Source organism: Strix aluco, chromosome 21 (genome assembly GCF_031877795.1).
Source record: "Strix aluco isolate bStrAlu1 chromosome 21, bStrAlu1.hap1, whole genome shotgun sequence".
Lineage (NCBI taxonomy): Eukaryota > Metazoa > Chordata > Aves > Strigiformes > Strigidae > Strix > Strix aluco.
The window spans coordinates 3,021,552-3,037,141 of NC_133951.1; the positions used below are offsets into that span (position 1 = coordinate 3,021,552).

Consider the following 15,590-nt stretch of genomic DNA (forward strand, 5'->3'; position numbering starts at 1 on the left):
CCTTCTGCAAAGAAATCCTTCCTAAGAGCCAGTCTGACCCTGCCCTGGCGCAGCTTGAGGCCATTCCCTCTTGTCCTGGCGCTGGTTCCTTGGTTCCAGAGACTCATCCCCCCTCTCTGCACCCTCCTTTCAGGGAGTTGTAGAGGGCCATGAGGTCTCCCCTCAGCCTCCTCTTCTCCAGACTAAACCCCCCCAGTTCCCTCAGCCGCTCCCCATCAGACCTGTGCTCCAGACCCTGCACCAGCTCCGTTGCCCTTCTCTGGACACGCTCGAGTCACTCAACGGCCTTTTTTGGAGTGAGGGGCCCAAAACCGAACCCACTCATCGAGGGGCGGCCTCACCAGTGCTGAGCACAGGGGTCAGATCCCTTCCCTGTCCCTGCTGGCCACACTATGGCTGATACAAGTCAGGATGCCATTGGCCTTATTGACCTTAGCTATTAGCTACTGCTTGAGACATATCTTGGGTTTGATGGGTTCAGGCTGACCCGGAGAGCTGCTCTCGCAGCTGCAAGGACCAGCTGGGAGCACACATACCTGCTGCGAGATGAGGATGAGACTCTCTCCGCAGCAGCACCCAAAGGCGATGCCTCCCTCTGAGAAACAGGAGGGAAATTCAAGCAGCCGAGCGCGGCAGCCTGTGGCTGAGCAGTGGAAACCAGCACAGCACGTCTCCGACGTCAGCTGCCCCGAGCCCCGTGCTGGGGGGCAGGAAGGAACTGGAATCGCATTTAACACACCCGCTCCGCTTTCGGCACACACAGGCAGATAATGACGGGCCCACGTGTCCTCTGTGGTATAAAAGTGCTGCTATCAGTAAAACAGAAATAGCATTTCCTTTCTCTCTACCCTTCATGTCTCTTATCAGGGCAGTGGGGACGGTCTTGGTTCGCTGTGGTTTTGCAGGGTGGAAAGGGACACCCGCTCCCAAACTGGGGCTGTTTGCACGGAAAGGCAGGAGGGAAGCGAGAAATTCCTTCCTGCCAGGAGCCTGGAAGCTGCACTGGGTCCTGGCCAACATCCACCCTCCTCACCCGCATCCCCACTCCCTTTGGTCTCCCCAAAGGTCACTCTCCATTAGTCACTGCAGCTTTTTGTTTAGGAAATACCAGCTGGGATGTCCTGTCCCGTCTGAGCAGGGCTGACCGTGGCCTCTGCCAAGCAACTACAATAGAGCTTTCCCTGCAGCCCTCCAGGCCCGGCAAATCTCCAAGAAATTCGTGGAAGAAAAGACAGACAGGCTCCAAGTGCCTGGGGCCAGACTGCCCCTGCACACTCAGCATCCCTCCTTCACCCTTCGCTGCGGTTCACCCCTGGGCAGGGGCAAAACTGCCCTTAAAGCTTTTGTGTTTTGAGAATATCTAGATGAACCACAGGAATGTGTTAAAGCATGGGGCCAGAAAAAGCATTGCTTCTGCTCCTGAAATCAGGCACCTTCCCTGGGGACTCAGCACCCAGCACAGCACAATGCCATGGTGGGCGAGGACAAACCAGGGCTGGTCTGCGGCAGCAGGAGGGGAGAGGTCCCCGCTGCGGCCAAAGAGCAAGGCAGCAGCTCATCCCTAGGACACGCGGGAAAGATGAGGCCTCGCACACCCCAAAGCAGACGGCAAATGTCCCCCAGGACTCATTCTGTCCCCAGCTCTGTGAGCAAGCTCCCTGCTGGCCCAAGACACTATGCTTCAGGGACTCAAAATGGCTCCGCCTGTAAAATGAGGATTATTTCAAGCCCGGCTTTCAGCTGTGCTTGCAACATCTGAGGCATATTTTGCTATTTCAGAGCAAATAGTATTTTATTATTGCTCTTGGAGTATTTCTGTTTCTGTAAATCCTGAAAGTTCAGCCACCACCCAGGCCTGGAGGTCTTAGGTGGGGCCATTACACAGCTAATGCTTAAGAAACTGGCTTAGTGTGGATTCCCCAGGCTTGTCGAAAAAAAGCACATTCAGAGAATTTCCCCATTCTGCAGCAACTCCCACTTCCTGCTTCACAGGAAACCCCAGCACACAGCGAGTAAAAAAATCAAACGAGAGACTCACACCCAACTGGAACAGCGATAAGAAATTTGGTCCTGATCCACGCTGTGGAGAAATGCAATAAAATGCCAGCTTCTCGTGAGCCAAAAGACTGAACGTTTGCCAAGAGAGTAAAAATAAGCCAGAGGTCTATACTTAAAGGCACATACTAATACCTCTGTCCTTGATTAAATAAACTGCAACTTCCAGAAAAGCACTCTCTACTTTCCAGCAGTTTGGGGGAAGTTTGGCAGCAGGGGGAATAAACATTAAGTCCAAAACTTTCAACACATTTTAAAACAACTACCTTGTGGCTGGAGCTGTGCTGCAGTCAGTGCTGTGCCTCCACCAGCAGTGAACTGGGGGCTCGTTGGACTGGAGCAGGATTTCCCTTCCCTCGCGCCGCACGGGCCAGACACTGCACTCGCACATCCCTGCGTGGCTGCAGAAGCACCTTTACTTCAGTGATTGGCTTCATTTGGCCCGTTTACATTCATTCCTGAGAAATAAATCATCCTTTCCACGTCAATGGGGATTAGAAGTTCCCGTTAGTGGTGGCAGGAGCGTTTACGGGAGCAGGGCAGAGGGGCCCTCCGAGTGCCCTCAGAAGGAGCCTCTCAGCCCCTCCCGCTGAGCCTTACACAGTGACAATTCCTCCAGCTCTGCATGGTCACCACTCCAGCACGCTTGGGAAGAAAGTGTTTGCACAGGGAAAACTGTCCAAGACCCCCAGGTGAAAGAAGTGTGCTCGCTGAACAGCACTGTTTAACTTGACAAGTAACCCCTGTTAGAAGTACGTTACAAGAACACAGTGTACGAACAGGGCTCAGCCATGAATCGCAGAAGGGATATCTTGTCTGGTTAAACAAAGCATTATTTTAATTTCAAGATTTTATAAATACATATTTACAAAAGGAAGGTATCAATCCAAAGAGTTAAAAAAATGTACAGCTCCCAAATATTGCTAGAGTACAGGGAGAGAAATCATGTCAATGCAATCCCACAATTTACAATACCCATTATTCAAAAAGAAACCACATTCTTAATTTAAAATATCTCATCTGAAGTCTACAATATCTGTTGCTGCGGAAGTGCAATCTGCCTTGAACAGAATTACGTGACAAGAAGGAACTGACCCCTTTCATACAGCTTTTCACACAGAACACACCACTTCCAGCTAAGTGAACACTGCCAGCCAACACCGCACAATCCTACAAAAGGCTTTTTCTCCAGCCCCCAGACACCCTGGGGAGCACAGCTCGAGAACAGCACTCTGCATGGATTCAAAAAGCATAAACCCCCGTCGTCCCCGCTCCCCGCGACCCTGTGCCGAGGGGCTGGTGAGGAACCTGCAGATCCCGTCGCCCTACACCCTCCTGGCCACGGCACCGAACGCGCGCTACTGCGCAGCGCCGACACGACGCCAGATGGCAACATCACTACTGAGCCATCGACTGCGCCCCGATTCACTCCGGCCCGAGACGGCGCGTGCAACCTGCCTCGGAAACTGCTTCTACTCTTGTTACTTCCATACAGGTGCAGGCCTACAGGTACAGGGACTTCCCATAAATGCAGGGGTTTAAGATGTTGCTGAGAACTCCAAGAGTGATTCAGGTAAATAGGACCTGAGCTGCTCAGAAGTCACTTTCTGCAGCTTCCACAAGACTTCAATCATCTTCCCTCCAAGCCAACAGCAACATTTCCTTTAGTTGTCCTTCACTGCAACCATCTCAGCGCTGTCAAAAATCACAGAATGAGAGAGGCAGAGCCAAAAGAGCGCTATCTAAACTCCGTAACAAAGCAGCAATGACCTCCAAGAACAAAACACAGCAACGTCCACAACTGAAACTATTTGAGGCACCAGCTGCTGGAGGAGTTGGGGGAGTTCTTGGATAACAAGGCTCAGCTTGTGCACGGTTCTTCTGAAGGATGTCGAGCAATTTTCTCTTAATTCATCCAGTAGTTCTAAACCTGTATGAGAGCCACCTAGGGTATTTTTTAATTTGAAGTTTAGGCAAATCAATTCTAATTAATAAAACTAAAGGACTGAAACACAAACTGCTAGTGGAAAATTGAATATAAGTTGCCAGAGTGTTAACCTGAAGTCTTGCACAATTTATTTACTTCTTTTAATTCACACTTCATGTATGCAGCTCCCAAATCTCATGGTCAGAGCAACATTCTCTGTTGTCCATTACTGTGAATCTGGTCTGGCTTGAGGCTTCCACCACACTCAGGATGCTGTTTGGTCCTCTTTAGCCACAGTCTGCAGAAGGCAAAAAAATAAATAAAAAAGAGAAGAAAGGGAGTACAGAACTATGTCACTCACTGCCACGATTCTGGGGCAAGACATTAATTTCTGCCAGAGACTGAGATTGGTCTGGGCCTCTGGTTAACCACTGCAGTGGTAAAAGCATTCAGAAGCAGATCCAGCTACAGAACAGCACAATCCCAGCACAGCCAGCCAAGAAGGGTTATCACAGTTTGAGCTTCTGATCACACTAATGAGTAATCCCAGCAAACCTCTGTGAACCTGGGGCAGCCAAACCACCTGTCCCCAGAGTTGTCTGCGTAACACAGCACACTCAGGCAACTCGGTCAAAGCAGACGTTAAATGACAGCCTAGAAGTGGGACAGGGCTCGGCTGTGCCCACCGCTGCAGGGACCTGTGGAAGGGAGAAAACCCAGCGCTGGGGCAGAAAAGGACCTCTTGAGAAGAGCTGGTTGGAAGTGAAAAAAAATATAAAAGGCAGCAGCAGCCCTTTCAGCTAAGAGCTACACACGCTGCAGCTGTGCACTGAAGCACAAGCAGCAGTGCCACATCTCTCCAGATGTATGGTTTTGTGGCTAGCACAACCTGAAGAGGAAGCAGTGTAGTGAAAGGAGTAATTTAGCAATGCATTATCCAAAGGGAGTTCACACAGCGAATGCGTTCCTGATTTCCAACGTACCAGACATATTCCAGTAATTTTGAGGAACAGGAACCCACAATGTGCTGCAAATGGAACCTGATGCCAATAATTAGCAAGTTACTCTGTGACTTTACTAAGCAATGTGCGAAGGTTCCCTCTGCAGAACTACAAAAAACTTTTTCAGTCTTTCTTTTCATGGCCCAGGCAGTCAGGAAGCTGATGGACAGAAACAAATATGACTGGAGGGTTTCCAAAACCCTGCAAATCTTACCTGCCGCAAGAACTGCTTCCCAAGATAGCTGGTCGCCATGCTTGTCAAGTTCTTTCTACTGCCAACTTTACACCTGATATAACCATAAAGGTTGGCTCCCTGAAGCACCACTCCCATCACAACCACTGCCTAAGGCACAGGAAAACACAGTCATTGATTTACACCGCCTCGCCTGTAACACACAGGATCTACTCCTGGGTCGAGGGAGTCCACTCACCAGCCACTTCACTTTGAAAGAAAACAGAGCGCTGAAAGCAAATATCACCCAGATCATAGGGCAGGTAATTAGTCCTAACCAGAAAATTCGGGACTCTGCTTCTGATGAGGTTTTACTCCCTTGCGCTGACACCTAGAAGCAGAAAGGAAATGGAGATTAACAGGCTGCTCCATTGTATAGATCACATTGTCATTAAAAACAGTTCAGAATCTACAAGCCCCCTGGTTTCTGCCTCCACACAACAGTACCAGGCACTTTCAAGATCAATTTCTACATCACATAGAAACATCTTCTGTTGCAGAAACATTTTTATTTAAGGGACTCTTTTGTAAATTTTCTATCAGAAACAGTGGAGGCAGCAGTATCAAATCCTCTTGGAATTTTTGAGGCTAAAAGTTTGAGGAACATGACATTTACTGCACAGTTCAGTTACAAAGCTTAGAAACAGCCAAACAGGTAATGTCTTCTACCTCCAAATCACTGCACAGACAACCAGAATTTCACTAATCCTAGCACTGGCAGAACTAAATATTGATACTCTTAGGCATCAAAGTAGGGTAATTTTTTTCTTTACTCAGACCTCTGTGTGTGTCACACCACACGATTGATTTTACAAAGCCTTTACGGAGCTGAAGATCACAAGCAGGCACTCACTTCTTCCTATAGTAGTTAAAAAATCTGGACTGGGTTAAAAATGTAGGGCTAAATGTACAGCATCGCCAGCAGTTCGGCTACCTTTCCCTCCACCCCCCAATATGTTCTAGCTTTTCTAAGCTAACACAGTTTTGAGAAAGAATGTGCCTGTAGGGAGTGCACAAACTCAGCTGGAGAAAGGTTTAGGTTCAAGTCCCTACACCTCTGCAGACTTCCCACCTGACTGCAGGAAATTATCTTTACTTCACTCCAGATGTGCATGCCAGAAGTGTCATCAGCTCCACACAAATAGATAAGATAGGGATCAAAAGGGTCAATACATGACATGTCGTGAGGTGCCCGACAGATGGGACGCTAGAGACTCAGCAGCAGCCGTCACGGACGCAAAGGCACAGGACAAATGCTGTACATGTTTCTTCCTACTTCCAATAGTTTTCTATAGAAGATAAAAGCTACATCAGCTGTTCCAAGTTCACACCCAAAAACCTGTAGGTTACAACGTGACATGGCAACCTTTACTGCATTTTATGTGGATTTTTTAGGTTACTTACATAAAGCCATCATGAGAATTTTTAAACGTAATTCAACAATCACAAAGCTCATTCAGCAGCCTCCATGAAACAAGCACTTGGTCACAGATCTGTGTCTGGAAGTAAATGCCTACGTTGTGCAATCTACCATCACAAGCATAGCCGCTAATTAACAGGAGTTTCATAAAAAAGAAACACTTAAAAGAAAAAAAAAATTTAATTTACCTTCCTGGCTTCAAATACCCAGTGACTTCTACCATCATCATCCACCTGGTTCCACCAGCGCAGGCCAACCATCAGTCGCCCTGTGACATTCTGAAACAGAAGAAAAGCAACAAGCTTTAGACTTTCTGCTAAAAGAAACCATTTGCCAAAGTTCAGCTATTTTCAATGGCTCATTTGCCTCACATTTGGGAAAACAAGATTACAAGGCTCTTATGACCCCAACAAACTATTTTCTAGTATGTCCAGTACAATACCAAATTACTACGAGGTGTATTTCTGGTGATTCAAAAGCAATCTCATAATGAAGCCTGTGCTACCCTAAAAGAAACCCTAATATATGTTCTCCATGTGATTTTCAAAGAAAAAGTCAGGTGCACAGAGACTTAAGAGTTACTATTCCATAATGCTTTGCTATACATCACACAGTACTTGAGGATATTTTAGGTATCATTTTGTGGGAAAGGCACAAAGTTACTTTTTTGGTGACATGACTATCACTGTTCAATTATTCTTATACAGTAAGATGAAGATAACAAAAAGCATAAGAGGAACTTACCTTTACAGCCCAAAAGTCACACGACAAGAGGAGAATAATTGTCACCATGCAGGCAATAAAGCTGCTAGTTAAGAGCTCACAGAGCAGATAGACAACTATCGCACTGACTCGGAAGAATAAGTGGAAAAATGATGCCACTGGATGCCTGGAATGAAGGACAGTACAGTCACAGCTCTTTCAGACAAGACTGAAGCAATTTCAGAGAAATGACATTGCCAAAGCCATCTCCCTCCATCTCACAGGATAAGGACCAGCACCATAACGTGAACCTGGTGTGCAACAACTGCTGCAAATATGGGAAACAAACTGACTAGAAGCTTATCGTGAGGAAGACACATTCTACATGCAGTGATACCCCATGTCCAGGCAGAATTGGGGGTGGAAGGGGACAGGGAGCTTTACCTGCTGTTCAGCGTGAGGTAATTTTTATGGGGTAAATTTAAAAAGGTTCTGACAGAGGAAATACCTCTGAAGATCACATTTCTCAACGCAGCAGACTTGCCCTTCTTTCTGATTTCTGCAGTTTCCAGGTCAGAAACATGCAGTACAGAGCTGAGGTCACCAGGGACACTGCTCTGTGGCAGGAGGCTGGGCAGAACGAGGCAGGAGGCAGCCAGACCAACCACGCCAGGACATGGCAGACAGCGGGGCAGCACCAAACACAGTTGAGAACAAAGACTGGGGAAGGGGGAACGGACTAGCCCAGAACCAGCACTCAGCACAGCAAGAACCTCCCGTTACATAGCCGTTGTGTCAGTGTCCACCCCTTACACACAGGAACACAAGCACATATTCAATGTGAGGGCACCCAGGAGCATGATGGCACAGACCTACAAATTCCAACTGAGCTTCCGGAACGGGCACTCAGTCATCCAGAAGTTACTCTCCATCACCTCTAACCAAATAAAGAAAGTATTTGCCGTTTCATATTTTGATGTCATAAGGCAGTCTTTCCTTCCTCACTTCTGCCTAGAAACTCTGTATGGCCACTAACCTTATTTTTGACTTTTTTGATCTCCTGGACACATCATCATCTGCATCAAAGAGAGACACATCTTCAATGTCATCACTGCTGTCCTAAAATGGGGAACAGATGCAAAGAATTATATCAGAAAAAAGAATCTGTTTTCAACTCCAAGTAGGGACAGTTTTGATTACCCAGGAGTATTGCTTAAGAGCAAAATGAATTTGGGAAGAATGTGAAGATTTAACCACATGCAAAACAAAAACCGCAGTATTAAATCACAGAATCGTCTAGGTTGGAAAAGACCTTGAAGATCATCCAGTCCAACCATTGACCTAACACTGACAGTTCCCAACTACACCAGATCCCTAAGCGCTAAGTCAACCCAACTCTTAAATACCTCCAGGGATGGGGACTCCACCACCTCCCTGGGCAGCCCATTCCAACGCCTGACTACCCGTTCTGGAAAGAAATCCTTCCTAATATCTAGTCTAAACCTGCCCTGGTACAACTTGAGGCCATTACCTCTTGTCCTGGCGCTGGTTCCTTGGCTCAAGAGACTCATCCCCCCTCTCTGCACCCTCCTTTCAGGGAGTTGCAGAGGGCAATGAAGTCTCCCCTCAGCCTCCTCTTCTGCACACTAAACCCCCCCAGTTCCCTCAGCCGCTCCCCATCAGACCTGTGCTCCAGACCCTGCACCAGCTCCGTTGCCCTTCTCTGGACACGCTCAAGTCATTCAATGGCCTTTTTGGAGTGAAAACTACATAAACTCACAGTGTGAGTCCAAGGCTCCTTTCTGCACCAGGCAGCTGGCCTCGGGTCTCTTCACCCCTCTTAAAGAGCTCGTGACCATGCACAGAAGCGATCCCTGAGTCAAGCATCCTCCCGCATTTCAGTGAATACACCGGTGACAGAACCAGAACTGATTATTTTTACAGACAGGGCGCCCCGCTGCTGCGGGCCCTGCAGACAGGGGACACCGCGCCGCCGGACCTGCCGAGTCTCTCACCCAGAAACCCTCTTCCCCGAGCCCAGCCCTGCCTCGACGCCCCTCAGCCGGCACACGCAAGCGCAGCGCTACCGAGCGCCAAACCGCCCCGTCCCCCCGCCCCTCCTCACGCATTTTTACCCCGTTCCGAGGGGCGCTGCGGTGTTTCGGGCCTCCCGGGGGCCGCAGGCCTGTGACAGCGGAGAGCACCTATCCCCTCTCGCACCGCCGGTGCCCGGGCGCTGCCGCCCCGCTCCCGGCGGCCCGGTCCAGCCAGGCTCGGTCCTGGGCCTCGTCCCCCCCCTCAGCCCCGGGCCCCCCGCGCTGACCCCTGACCCCGCCCGGCGGGGCCGCTCACCTGCCGGAGCATGGTCGGAGCGGCCGCACTTCCGCCTGACGCGCCACGTCACCGCCGCCGGCCAATCCCGGCACGCACCGCCTCTCCCTCCCCGCCACGCCCCCTCGCGCATGCGCGCTGTACGCAAGGGGCGCAGGACGTGGCCCCTGTGACGTCACGGGGGCGGTGCGAGGCGCTGCGGCCGGTGGAGGCGGCCGCTGAGGGACTGCCTATGGCCACGCCCCCAGCTCGTCGGCCACGCCCCCGCCCTTAGACCACGCCCCCCGCGCGCGCCCCGGCCGCGCCCCCCGCGCCCAGGCCCCGGCCCCGGCCACGGCCACGGCGCGCGCCTCAGGCCGCGGGCCGGGAGCCGGTCCTGGGGACGGCCAGCCGGGACCCCGGGGTGCGCCTTCGTGAGCCCCGCCAGCGCCGTGAAGCACACAAACAGCCGGACTCGGCGGCAAGTGGAGCCTGAGGAGGAGCTTTTCAGAGGAAAGGTGGGTTTTGTGAGGCCTCACCTTTCCTGATCTCTAACGTACCCGGAAAACACCTCGAGGAACACGCGCCCTCACAGAGTTCTGGGTTTTTAGCCGCTCTCGTTATTCACACAGGGCAGGTGGGTGGCTGCCACAAGCCGGTACCTCCCGCAGGAGCTACCTGTACCCACCCAGCTCTGGCATCACTGCGCCTCTTCCCAAGTAGCTCGATAAAAATCTCTGCTCCCAGCGCAGGTCAAAAAAATCTGAACAACTAGATGGCTAGAAAATGCTGTAGGAAAAGCTCAAAACCCAGTAACACCTTGAGATCAGTATTTTTAGAATATAACATCACCAAAACTGGATAAATGAATTTATCGACACCAGGGGGATGTAGATAAGCAGACACGCTCCTTTAGTAACGGCCGGGTGCGCAGGGGAGTCGTCTCACCAACAATGCACACCTGACTTGTGGAACATGCTGATTATATAGGATACAGTCATACATATTAATCAAGTTCTCATACATAATCATGTGAACTCCCATAACTCATTTTCTTATTCCCACCTCTTCCCGGTCGTGCGCACTTGAGTCCTGAAATGAGTCGGGGGCTGCTTTTGCGACCACCACGGACTGCTGACTCGAAAGAAAGACCCCCCAGTGTCCTTGGCTCAAGGACTTTGGCTCACATTGCAATTTTAACATGCTCCGAGGGCCTTTCACAATGCGACTTTTAAAACACCTGGTCTACAGGGCAATTAATCATCCTCACCAGACAGTCTAACAACGGGACCTCGTCCAGCAGTGTTGTATGGTGACTTTAAACTCAGTACAACATCTCTATGACTGCTTAAAACATTACACCACTATCTTTTATAAAAACTGAGATTTCTGTGAGATTCCATTTAATTGATTAGTCCTAATCATTCCTGATCAAAATCACCAAAAATCCACTCAATAACAAATCACTAACAATCAGTAACAACAAGACTGAGCACCTGCGCTGAAAAGAAAGGGGTAGCTTTAAGCTTCAGTTTTTACAAAGTCCACAGAAAGGCACAGAGCTTGCAGGGAAAAAAGTGCAAGTTGATGGTGCCCCGATTCCGAAATTGCTCATTACAGTGGTTGTGTGAGCGTACACGAGGGGCAAAATGCGAGGATCCATCAGCAGCTACCAGCTCACTCGCACTCCAAGGAAACCATCTGCAAACAGCTCATCTGAAACACGCTGCCCAACGGGTTTTGTACGTGAACAATTTAGAAAACATTCCTTGGGGAAGAAATGAGGAAATTCCCGCTCCATTTATAAGGGAAGATGGCAGAATTAACTATTCAGTTATTTCTTCCATCTGTTTTGGCCAGCACAAAGGAACAAAGAGGTTGCCTTGCAACGAGGCACAACATTCTTGTATTACTTGCCGCCTGTTTGAAGGATCATGACTTGATCCTCTTTGAAGCAAAAAGGGTCCCTCCCTTTCTAGATCACTTCCCATAGCCAGCTCCAGCGGAACTGCTTACTGAGTGGATCTGGCAGCTGCTGTATTCAGAATCACAGAATCGTCTCGGTTGGAAAAGACCTTGAAGATCATCCAGTCCAACCATCAATCCAACATTAACAGTTCCCAACTACACCAGATCCCTCAGCGCTGGGTCAACCCGACTCTTAAACCCCTCCAGGGATGGGACTCCACCACCTCCCTGGGCAGCCCATTCCAATGCCCAACAACATGTTCTGTAAAAAAATGCTTCCTACTGGTATTCTTGAAGAATTCCCTTGGTATTCTTGAAGAACTACGTGTTTAGGTCAGATTTAAGTTATTTTGGGGACTAGCTCATCCTCTGGTGTATTCATATGCCTTAGAAGAGATTTCAGACCGGTACGACTGTGACATCTGTAGCGAGTCATACATCAAAGCAAAGATGTAGAAATCCAGAGGTTTTTAAGGACAAAAAAGTCTCGAATTGGGCTGACCCAGGAGTACTTTGGACTGTTCTGGTAGCCTATCTGCTTCACGTCTCCTACACGCTGGTGGGAGAGGGGACAGCAAGCAAGGGGGACCCACGTGAGCTCTCATTTAGCGCTAGCACACGTCACTACCAATAATCCTTAGTTTTTAGTTAAAAATATCTTCTAAAGCAATAATGTGGAAGCATGTGAAGTGCTGGTACCAATGATGTATTCTCGTTGGGCAATCTTCCCCGTGGTTTCTCTGCAAAAATCTAAAACCTGGTTGTGGTGTGGCATAAGAGATATTACAGAAGTTACCATTGGTGTTGCTGCAATGAAAAGTTGTTATTTTTGGAGAAGCACAAATTTATGGGGACCCCTGAAAGATATAGAGGACCAATGCCTAACCTTTACGTTAAACTATCAAAAAGTAAAACAAACAACAAAAGTCAATGAAAAATTCTACTGAAAAACCTCTGAAGGAAACAGCCACCTGTTTGTTGTGGTTTTTTTCCTTTTTTTAAAAAAAAACAATATATATGGCCAAACATTTGCTTTGAGGACAAAGCAAAAAAAAAAAGATATTAATAGTACTTTATGCTTTATTCTTTTGTGATCAATACAGCATTTTCACAGACAGCATTTCCTCCCAGATGCCCCCCAGGTGCTGCTCGATGCTGGGGACAGGACACACGCCGAGCTGGGTCTTGGCTGCTTTCACCTTGTTCAGGTATCGGTGTTGGCCAAAGCTCCCCTGGGCCCTCTGGGCATTTCCACCCACAGGTGCCTGCTGGGGCACAGCGAGGCGTCACGCTCTTGCGTAGGCTGTCCCCAAAACGCAGCTGGGGCCCCGAACCCCACAGTCAGAGCCACCCAGGAGGGAGACCAAGGCGTGGAGCTGTGGCTACAGGGAAAATCCCCAGATGTGACGACTGTAACCCCGGGGCTCGGATTCACCCATGCTCCAGGGATTCACCCATGCTCCAGGGATTCACCCATGCTCATCCATGCTCCATGCTTGCTTATAAAGAGCTCTGGTATCTGCTAGTGCCACAAGTGACACAGCCCTCCCTCTCATGACTTTCTCAAAGATTGTCCTGGATTCAGATTGACACTTTATTTCTCTGTAACACCTGAAAAACCACAGCAGAGAGGCACCACAGAAATAAGCGTATTATGCAGCAAATCAGAAGACTTAATGTTCATTATATAAAGACCTGTCTGTTCAATTGTCCTTCTCATACATCTTTAATTTTTTTTTTTTTTTAGTTTGGAAAGGCCAGGTGTCGAGTTATTAGAATCACCGCTATCTTAGGTGACATACACAATCCAATCTCATGGTGTGTGATCCAGCCGTGAACAAGTAAACCATGCTTTCGTTTCAATACTACCTGCATACAGTTTTGTTTTCACACCAATTTAAAGACACTATTAAAAACTCCTTGCTGTTTACCTCATTAACCAGTACACTTGCAATGCTCACTTAAAGCAACATGCCATTTCACAGGCAATTCAAAGCTATGACTGATAAATACAATACTATATAAAAATTTAATTTGCTTTTCATATCCTTGCTGTTGCCTCTTTTTAATACTCTCTTGCTCCTTTTCTCTTCACCGTGTGAAGCATCAGGCACTATTTGTCTGCTGAAATACAGACACCTCCAGCCATAACCGACACTCAGGTAAAAGCACGTTTTGTTCAGAATCGCCTGTTGAGCTACATGGACAAAAATGCTGTGACACCAATACGGTATCATCACATCAGGATCATATTATCTACACTTCGTGGATGACAAGTACAACATTAATGGCACCTAGTTACAACAAAACTCTACCAAAACTATCTTGCCACCACTCTGCCATCTCTACTCGCAGGTGCATCGTGCCCTGCACACCACCAGTGCTGCCCACAGCACCCCCAGGTTGTCACCCCTGCATGCCCGAAAGCCAGGGGCACACAAAGGTCAATTGAACTCAGAAGTGAATCACAAAGACAGCAAAACAACCTCCTCTTAGTTACCTTCGTGACTTCACATACCGTGTACGACATCTTCCCATACGTTGATCCCCCTCCAGTGCATCTCTGACGCCCGGCTCCCAGCTTTGCATCCGCTGTGCTGAGCTAAAGCCGGTCGCAGGACTGGGTCGAGCTCTGCCTTTGTAGGTAATTTCACACCCCCTCTGTTGGCTGTAGCATCTTGCAAGGCCTGACCACCCACACCTGCAGGGAGATGCTGAATTATTGGCTCCAAATAGGAAGATAACACTCTAATCCTCCTCACTTCGGCATGGCTGAAAAGGCATCAGCCTTTCCGTGATGTTTTTCCACCAGGCTTCCTCTATTACATGCTTTTTTCCAGGGGGGTTGTGCCAGAGGGCCTCTGGCTGCAGCTGTGCTGGGCTTATGCCTGATTTCTTGTGAGAAAGTGCCATCCCGTGGCTAAGTGTGAAATCCTTGCTGCTTCGTGTCTGAAAACTGAGGCAAAGCCACCTCAGACAGCTATAATCCCTGTACCGTAGCACAGATGTGCTGCAATAAGGCCAATTGCCAACCTCCATCCTCCCTCATCCCACCCTGCTCAGCCTTTCGGCACCAAACCTGAACTACAACAGTCCAGCTCCCACATCTTCAGTAGTTTCTTTTTACGTGGACACTTAGTTTTTATTACTGGTTCATTGTTATTCTTTGGGGGACAACTGTTGTTATTTTCCACTGTTAGCAAGGTCTGGCTTAATCACAGGGTTTGGAAGTTGGAGATAACATTAAAATCAACAAAACAAAACTAGTCCTCACCCTACTGTGTGGGGAGTTTCACAGACTTTCATCTCAAACCAAAACTGCTGCTGAGAGGACCCTGACGTGACCATGGGCAGGACTGTCCTGCCTTTAGCCTTTAAGGCAAGAAAATAATGGTAATATGGTATAATGGTCTAGCTACTCAGAGTTGGACAGCTAGACAGGTTTTTGTCTTCCCAACTCAAACCAATTTAGGTCCTGAGCATTAATGGAAATCAAGCACATTTAGGCATTTTATCCACAAAACCAGAAAAATAGAAACCACTACCTTTATTTTTTATTTAATACAAATTAAATTTTAAGCTGCTCTGCGGCTGGGTGGCCCCCAGCATGTCCTGGTGCCTGGGGCTGGACTTGGCACTTCCCCTTGCTGAACATCACAAGGTCGCTCTCAGCCCATTTCTCCAGCCTGTCTGTGTCCCTCGGGATGGCAGCACCTCGGGATGGCATCAGCCACTCCTCCCAGCTTGGTGTCATCTGCCAAGTGCTGAGGGTGCACCCTGCCCCATCATGCATGTCACTGTTTAATGAAGATGTTAAATAAGATCAGCCCCAGTATTCACCCGTGGGCTACACCACAAGCTACTGGCCTCCAACTAGACTGTGCACCTGATCACCACCCTCTGGGCTCAGCTCTGGGCTCAGTCCACATTTCTTCAGCTTATAAACTCTAAGGAATCCACACAAACTCTAATGAG

The 15,590-nt window shown here is 48.7% G+C and overlaps 1 protein-coding gene across 2 annotated transcripts; it reads right to left on the reverse strand.

Annotated features, from left to right (window-relative positions):
* Positions 1 to 2,867: 2,867 nt before the first annotated feature.
* TVP23C (trans-golgi network vesicle protein 23 homolog C) lies at positions 2,868 to 9,777 on the reverse strand. 2 transcript variants are annotated; one of them, XM_074847306.1, is made up of 7 exons: positions 9,690 to 9,777; positions 8,374 to 8,456; positions 7,380 to 7,524; positions 6,824 to 6,913; positions 5,415 to 5,546; positions 5,198 to 5,326; positions 2,868 to 4,280 (listed from the first exon to the last, which is right to left on the reverse strand). In XM_074847306.1, the coding sequence occupies exons 1-7, from the start codon at positions 9,699 to 9,701 to the stop codon at positions 4,248 to 4,250; spliced, it is 624 nt and encodes a 207-aa protein (XP_074703407.1). In that variant the 5' UTR covers positions 9,702 to 9,777; the 3' UTR covers positions 2,868 to 4,247. The 2 variants fall into 2 exon arrangements, with proteins under 2 accessions (XP_074703407.1, XP_074703408.1); XM_074847307.1 differs by lacking the exon at positions 9,690 to 9,777 and adding an exon at positions 9,473 to 9,600.
* Between the last annotated feature and the right edge of the window lie 5,813 nt (positions 9,778 to 15,590).